Below are 8,241 nucleotides of genomic sequence, written 5' to 3' on the forward strand. Positions count from 1 at the left end.
AAAAGTATGCATTTGTCTTGCGTATATACCTAGGAGTATCTGACAACCCCCGAGGAGCAGGAAGTGGCCTCATTCTGCCAGATAAGTCAGAGGTAATTCTGCTTCCTAATATGCTATTACTTTCTGTCTTCTGGCCAGCACCTGAACCAGGATGATGAAAATGCCCTGTTGACCACTTGTGGGAGGAACTGATCACCACCTTTTTGGATGACTTCCTTGCTCATCATGATCCCCTTAATTGTCCTTCCTCATATAAGAGGTGGGGCCCCAACAGGTATGTTTGTCCATGAGACCCTCTCCCTTGGCCAGAGCTGATTGAACCTAGGTTAGATCCCTGTCCACAGCTGGGCCAATCAAATTCTCTCTCCTGGGAATTTGTAATTGGGACCAAGAAAATATAACATAATAGAACAAGCATAAATAAATAAAGGGGGATAAAAAGATTATTACTAACAATAGTAGTATTACTGACAGACAGTTTAGGCGAAAGATATTTTGATTTCTTACTTTACACATCAAAAAAATTGAAAAACACTTTTAGAAGCAAGCCACAGAGTGAGAGAAAATATTCACTAAGGACTAATATCCAGAATATTTAAAGAACAAGACAAATGAAAGACAACCAATAGAAAAATGGGTACAAGACTTGAACAGGTCCTTCACAAAAGAGGATACTGAAATGGCCAAGATGTTCAACTTCATTAATCATCAGGAAAATGTAAATTAAAACTACAGTAGGGCACCATTACACACAACAGAATGGGTAAAATGAAAAAAGCTGACAATATCAACTGTTGGTAAGAATGTGGGACAATCAGAACTCTCACTCACTGATGGGGGCGGTGTCAATTGGAACAATCAAACACTGTAGAACCATCTACTCTTTTGGAATATGTACTAAAGCTGAGCATACACAATAACTTACCACACAGCAGTTCCACTCCTAAGTATACATGCAAGAGAATTACATACTTTTGTTTACCAGAAGACATGAAATGTTCATTGTGACACTATTCATTATCGTTGAAATCTAGAAACTGCCAAATGTCCATTGATAGTAGAATGAATTGTGGTATAGTGGCATAGTGAAATACTATATAGCAATGAGAATGGATGAACTACAATTACTACATATTTAATACAACCTGGATGAATTTCACAGGTACTATGTTAAATGAAAGAAATGCTTACTATATGATGCCATTTATACAAACAACAGGCAAAACTAATCTCTGCTGTAGTTTACCAGTAAGAGTTGATGTTGCTGCAGGAACTCCAGTCATTCGGCATGCATTCATTCATCCAATATTTGCTGAGCATCTACTATACATTCTCCTTAGTCCTTGGAGTGCAGCTCAGAAGGACTTACTATTTTTCAAGTGTTTGTAGATGTTATACTACAGTGATAAATAAGATACTGACCCATATTACATAAAATGCCATGCCGTCATTAAAAATGGGAAATAAACACACAAAAAACGTGACCCAGACTTTCTTCTGTTGCTTGGACTTTTGGTCAGCTATATCTTATCTACTTCAAAGGTTTTCTAATTCACTAAATTGATTGTGTTAAATTGATTTGATTAAGCTGGGAAGTATGTTTCCAGAATGTCCTACCAACAAGGCTCTGAGTTAGAGTTAGCAAAAAGAGGCCCTGGTGTGAGATTTGGAAGCCAAAACAGGAGCATCAGCCACTCCTCTGGGGAAAGCCCCGTAGTCAGATGCTGTGACAGACAGACATGCCTGGCACATAGACACTAGCTAGTTCTCCATGTACTAGTGGCTCCTCTCTGATTATCCCACTTTGACTTCCCCAGCTCCTCTCACATTTGGGTAAACTCTTATTCCTGTAATAAATCCCTCATTCCCGTAATGCTCATGGTGGCCCTGCTCCCCTGAGTGAACTGTTAACATAAAGGGAGGCATATAGGGAGGTGGTTAAGAGTGTAAGCTCTGGATCCCAATGGCCTAGGGGTGAGGATTGAGACAGAGAATCCACTAGCAGTACCTGCCACACAGTTACCACCCAATAGATATTACATACAAAATAATAAGTAGCAGCAGCCTCCACTGGCCCTCAATTCCTGGGACATTGTTTCTGTTTATCTTTTTTTTTTTTTTTTGAGACAGAGTCTCACTTGTTGCTCAGGCTAGAGTGCCATGGTGTCAGCCTAGCTCACAGCAACCTCAAACTCCTGGGCTCAAGCGATCCTTCTGCCTCAGCCTCCCGAGTAGCTGGGACTACAGGCATGCGCCACCATGCCCGGCTAATTTTTTCTATATATTTTTAGCGGTCTAGCTAATGTCTTTCTATTTTTAGTAGAGAGGGCGTCTCACTCTTGCTCAGGCTGGTCTCGAACTCCTGAGCTCAAACAATCCACCAGCCTCGGCCTCCCAGAGTGCTAGGATTACAGGCGTGAGCCACCGTGCCCCGCCATCTGTTTATCTTTAATTGACTTTCTGTTGGATTTCCACTATTCTCAAGCCACTGTCCCTCTCTCTATCAGCAGATAACCAAACATCCACTGAAGAATCTAGGACAGCACTTTTTTCCTTGAAGTGGGTCAAGACTAGGGTGGAAGGAGAGGGAGGCGGAGTAAGTGGGTGTGGGGCCTTGGGGAAGTAATGGCCTGCAGCTCTTCCTTGAAAGTGCCCTCAGCCTGTGGGAGCCCTTTGCCAGCACAGATGGGGAGCCTAGGACTTTGTGTCCCCCAGGATACGCGCTCACCAATCACTGGCAGGCGTGGGACTGTGAAAGCCCAGGTCCCTTGCCTCCAGTCAGGCTCCTTTTAGACCCCTGAGCCCGCGGGTCGAGGGCCCGGGTCAGGCCGAAGCTGCCCTCTTCAGGACTTGCGTGAGATTGCCCCCTCGGCTGGGCTTCCTGCCTCTCCTTTCCTGTCCTGCCTCTCCCTCTGCTTACCGGTGTCTCCTGAGAGCACTTCCTTAATGATTCACTTGCTTGTGAATCCTCGTTTCAGGGTCTGCTTCCAGGAAACCTGTCCTAAGACAGAAATCCTCTGAGGGTTTTGGAGAACATGCTTCTCTACCCCACTCCACCCCCAGAGGGCTAGTGCCAGAATGGTGAAAGGAATGTCTGTTGCTAAGGTCCCCATACTCCACCACTGGGCTCCACTGCCTCCAATTGGGTGTGTCTTCAAAGGCTCCTGGACCAGGTAGGATCTAACCAGGAGCATGAAGGCTGGGACTCAGCTAGGTGGAGAGAGGGAAGGGTGCACCAGGCAGAAAGAAGTGAGGACTAGTTCTGCCACAAACTAGCTGAGTGGCCTAGTAAACTAGCTATAAAACAGGGGTGACACTAGCACCTGCCCTATAAGGGTTTTTGGTGAGGATTAAACGAGGAAATCCATGTAAAGCTCTTAACTCAGTACCTAGCATATTGTAAGCACTCAATAAATGTTAGCTATTATTATTATCCCCTATTTTCTCATAGTACTTTGTGGATGCTTCTATTTTACCTCCTGTCATTGTCTTGTACGTAGGTATCTATCTCTGCCTTTATGTAGGGAGACCCTGATGGGCAGGAATCATCTTTGTGGGGAACACTAATCCCTTGTGGCCTTATCCAGCAATTCTAGATGCCAAACATTCAGTAAATACTTGTAAAATTAAACAGAACTGACCAAGGGCAGGGGGTGGGGAGAAATAAATAAGAAGGTCGGGAAGAAGGAGGAAAAGGAGGAAGAGGAGGAGAGGGAGGGAGAGAAAATATCCTTCCTAAGAGGATTAATCCTTTCTTGATTAATTTTGGAAATACAATCTAATCCTCAATGACAAAGGACCTCATAGAGATCTTAAGCCCACTATGGCCTTCGTTCATGTAAGTCACAACAGCATCGTGTTTGACTACTCCTATGTCACATCCTGTAAGCCCTGTGTAATGACTCTTTGTATTCATGTCCTCTAGTGCATTACCCTTGAGTGCAAGGACTTACATCACAGAAAGCCCATGTTTCTGAACCCCCCAAGAGTCATCTTGTCTTCATTCTTACTCATGTCGGGGAAAAGGAGACAGGATGGTGTAGTAGAAGGAGCACTGGCTTTGGAGTCATGTACACTTGAATTTTCATCTTGGTTCTGTGCGATCTTCAGCAAGTCCTTAATATTCCCAAGCTCAATTTCCTCATCTGTAATATGGTAATAATAATAGTACCTACCTCACAGGATCATTGTGTAGATTAGAAAGAATGTGTGAAAATAAAAAATAAAAAACAAAATTCAGTGATTCACTAGGAGGACAAAAAAAAATGATAAAAGAAAAAAATGTGTGAAAAGTCCTTAGCACTGTGTATGAGCCCCAGCCCTGGAAAGAAAGAGCCCCACACAGAGAAGTCAGGTTGCAGGTTTTAATGTTTCATGATTGGTAACAGAGCAGTCTCGAGCGGATCCTCAGAGGAGCTGCTCTGACTTAGAAGCACTTCCTGTGGACGATGGAAGGCCCTGCCTCGTCGTACTCGGGCTTGCTGATCCACATCTGCTGGAAGGTGGAGAGAGAGGCCAGGATGGAGCCCCCGATCCAAACTGAGTACTTCCGCTCTGGGGGAGCAATAATCTGCAAAGAGCATATGTGGTGAATCACAATCAGTCCCCAAGGGAACAGGCAAGGTGGCCTAGAAATTAACTGGCCATGCTGCCAGGCTGTCTTGAAAAAGGGCAGACTCTACAGTCAGAAATGGACAGGATAAACATCGTGGAGATTAGATTATTGCTTGAAATCTTCACTCCCCCACCTCTCCCTTTGCCCCTCCATGGGAAGACTGCATTGCTCCACCCTGCAACTTTGGGCTGGGTCATGTGTTTGCTTTGGCCAATGGGATGTTAGCAGAAATGACACAAACAGGGGCTTGAAATGTGCTTGTGCACTTGGGCATGCTCTCTTGCACCTCTGCCATCTTCATGAGAAGAGCTGCCCTTGAGGAGCTGCTAGCCCTTCAGCCTGGGCCCCATAGTGAGACGTGGACTTGACCTGCACTGTCTGGACCTGCCATTGAAGCAGAGCTGCTTATCCAAGCCTGACATTGATCAGCTGAATCCCAGCTGACCTGTAGATGCATGAGCAATACATGCTTATTGTTATGTGCCCTGAGATTTCATGACTGTTACTCAGCAAAAGCTGACCCATACAAACATCTATAGGGGGAGCCCTGTTCTGTTCTTGCCTGGAATTTGGATGCATGGGCAGGTTGGACTGGGCTTCCTCTGTTCCTGAGTCTAAACCAGTCTACCCAAATCCTGTTTGGAGCTTTATCAGTCAATGGCCACTTATGTCTGAGAAGTTCTTACATTCGTACATACGTTGTTCCTCCTTTCCACTGGGAGTCCTGGGCTTGGCCTTTAGAAATTGGTTGTCATGTCAAACAATTTTGAACTCCACCTAAAAGTGGGTCTAGAAGAACTATGATTCTTCCACTAATGTCCCAGTTTCTGAAGGGTCTAAGAATTCGATGCTAGAGCAAAGCAGACCACAAATTGATTTTTTTGTCTCCTTAGAATCTCTCTATATATTTCCTAAATTGCAGAGACCATGGGATTGCAGAATAAGAAGGATCTTTTGAAGTTATTATTCAGGCAGACAAAAGTCACCCAGATGCTCCTTGAACAGATATTCCAAGGACTGGGAATGCACAGCCACTAACAAGGTAACAGATTTTATTGATGGGCATTTCTGGTTGTAAGAAAACTCTGGGTTGTCTTAGGCTGTTGGTTCTAAATCTCAGCCCCATGCCCACCCTAAATCTCTTCTATGACTTTGAGGCTTGCCTCATCTCCCTCAATTCCTCTGCACAAATCCTGCTGTCCAATTTGGTTAGGGTGCTTGTACGAGCACACTCCCCTGGGCACCTTTGCTCACTCTGCTTCCCTCACTCGGGGTCCCTTTCTCCTCCTCTTGTCTTATTTAGGTTGCCTCCCATTGATGGTGTCTGTTAATTAGACCCCTAACTCAGTGAAGGCTAGCACATGTTGCTAAGCTCAGAGAAATGGCTCATGAACTGGGAAATGCACCAGATCATTGGTGGTTGGTTATCAGTGTAGGTGATGGGGGCAGCTCACACCTGTTGAACCAGAATCTGGGGGTGAGGCAGGTTTGGTATCCTGACACACAGTCCTGGCAGAAAGCTCCTGCCCCAGGCCTGGCATGATGCTCTCCACAGGGTGGGCCTCAGTGAACACACTGCTCTGTGGCTCTGGGTGAGAAGAGCTGCAGGTTCTCACTAGTTTCCCGGTGGCCTGCTCTGCTTACCTGTGATGGGCACACCTGTTAGGCAGGAGAAAGGCCTGGAGCAGCCTTCCCTTGTGAAGAAGGTTCTTAGAATATCGACAGAGAACACACTTCCTCACATCAATCCTATTCCCCAGAGACTGGCTTTACTGTGAGACTTTGTAACTTTCAACTGATTTGTTATTTCTATTCCCAATTCTTTCAGCCTGGTAGCAGTGGAGTTCCTAGAAGCCCTAAAAAGGTCTGTATGATTGCATGAAGACCAAAGGCTGGGAGAAGCTCTCATCCTGCCAAAGCTCAGGAGGTGAAACGCCCTCCTGGGAAGCAGTGTGGGGAAAGCCGCAGCCGAGATGGGACAATAGATCAGAGGATGTCCAGGAATCAAGGCCTAGGGTGAAATGTCCTCTCTTCGGAAACGTCACCCTCCTCTAGGGTAACACTCAAGTTCTTTTAAAGTTTAAAGATGCTATCTTGTGACCCCCTTCTTTTCTTCCCTTTTATTTTCCGCCCCCTGATTTGCTCCCTCAACCCCCTCAATATTCTCTTCATCCCAAATTCTTTCAACTCCTTCTCATATGACAGCCACGTGACTAAGTGTGAGATCCCGTGCTAAGCATGTCTTCAGCCCATCAAGTGTCCAAGGAACACAATTCCCCAAGATGAAACTGGCCCCAGTCCAGGACAGTACTGAACCTACTAGACTAGTGAGCTCCTGGGCCTGGCAACCTGGCCCTGAGCATCTCCCAGGTAGGCAGGTCTTTGTACAAAGAACAGGATAGAGGGAACTGGGACAAGACCCACCTTGATCTTCATGGTACTGGGGGCCAGGGCTGTGATCTCCTTCTGCATCCTGTCAGCAATGCCAGGGTACATGGTGGTGCCCCCAGAGAGGACGTTGTTGGCATATAAGTCCTTACGGATGTCAATGTCACACTTCATGATGGAATTGTAGGTTGTCTCATGAATTCCGGCGGACTCCATGCCTAGTGGAGATCACAATATCTAGTCAACACCTCATGAATACTCACTCCTCCAACTCCTCAAATGACCCTTCTTCTGTTGTTGCAACTACCCTAGTTCAGAGCCTTAATATCTCCCAAAAGGATTACAAGATCAGACCCCTACTTGTCATGGCCCTGCCTTTAGTTTCCCCCATTCTGACTGATCTTTCATACTGTTGCCCACACTATTTCTAAAGGAACATTTTTGTCCCATTATCTTTTTTTCATAGCTTTATTGAGATATAATTCAACTACCATAAAATTAACCCTTTTAAAGTGTACAGTTCAGTAGATTCTAGCAGATCCACAAGTTGTGCAACCATCACCACAATCTAATTTTAGAACATTTTTAACACCACTAAAGGAAACCCCACACCCATCAGCAGTTACTCGTATTTTCCCCTCCACCCCTGCCCCAGCCCTAGGTAACAGCTAATCTACTTTCTAGCCCTAGAAGATTTGCCTATTCTGAATGTTTCATAGAAGTATTTGGAATCATACACTATGTGGTCTTTTGTGTCTGACTCCTTTCACTTAGCATAATGTTTTCAAGGTGCATCCATGTCACAACCCATATCAATGCTTCATTCTCTTTCATTCTGAATAATAGTCCATTTTATGAATATACCCATTGTGCCATGTCTAACAGTCCCCCATTGCCTACAGGTTGACATCTAGCTACCATAGCCTGGCATCAAGACCTTCTGCAGTGAAAGGCCCTGCATGCCAAACCAGCTCGTGCCACCTGCTTGACCTCCCTGCTTCCAGTCTTTTGTCCATGCAATGTTACTCCATGCTGTAGATAGAAGAATCTTCTTAAAGTACAAACTGAACTTGCTACACTGCTGTCTAAAAATATTTTCTGTTTTAACCTCATTCTTAGCTTCATGTTATATTCCCCATCCTGCTTTTCCTATGTCTTGATTTCCTTATCCTTTTATTTAAAATTAAATTTTCCAGCCAGGCGTGATGGCTCACGCCTGTAATCCTAGCACTCTGGGA

The 8,241-nt window shown here is 45.1% G+C and overlaps 1 protein-coding gene across 1 annotated transcript in view; it reads right to left on the reverse strand.

The window, feature by feature from the left end:
* Positions 1 to 4,355: 4,355 nt before the first annotated feature.
* ACTG2 (actin, gamma 2, smooth muscle, enteric) overlaps positions 4,356 to 8,241 on the reverse strand; it is a 21,335-nt gene continuing 17,449 nt past the window's right edge. Inside the window, exons 8-9 of the mRNA XM_012658202.1 lie at positions 7,040 to 7,221; positions 4,356 to 4,570 (exon numbers count right to left, since the gene is read on the reverse strand). Coding sequence (XP_012513656.1) covers positions 4,427 to 4,570; positions 7,040 to 7,221 — 326 coding nt within the window. The 3' untranslated portion in view covers positions 4,356 to 4,426. The remainder of the gene's footprint in view (positions 4,571 to 7,039; positions 7,222 to 8,241) is intronic.

This window comes from Propithecus coquereli, unplaced genomic scaffold (assembly GCF_000956105.1).
Source record: "Propithecus coquereli isolate 6110/MARCELLA unplaced genomic scaffold, Pcoq_1.0 Scaffold578, whole genome shotgun sequence".
NCBI classification, from domain to species: Eukaryota; Metazoa; Chordata; class Mammalia; order Primates; family Indriidae; genus Propithecus; species Propithecus coquereli.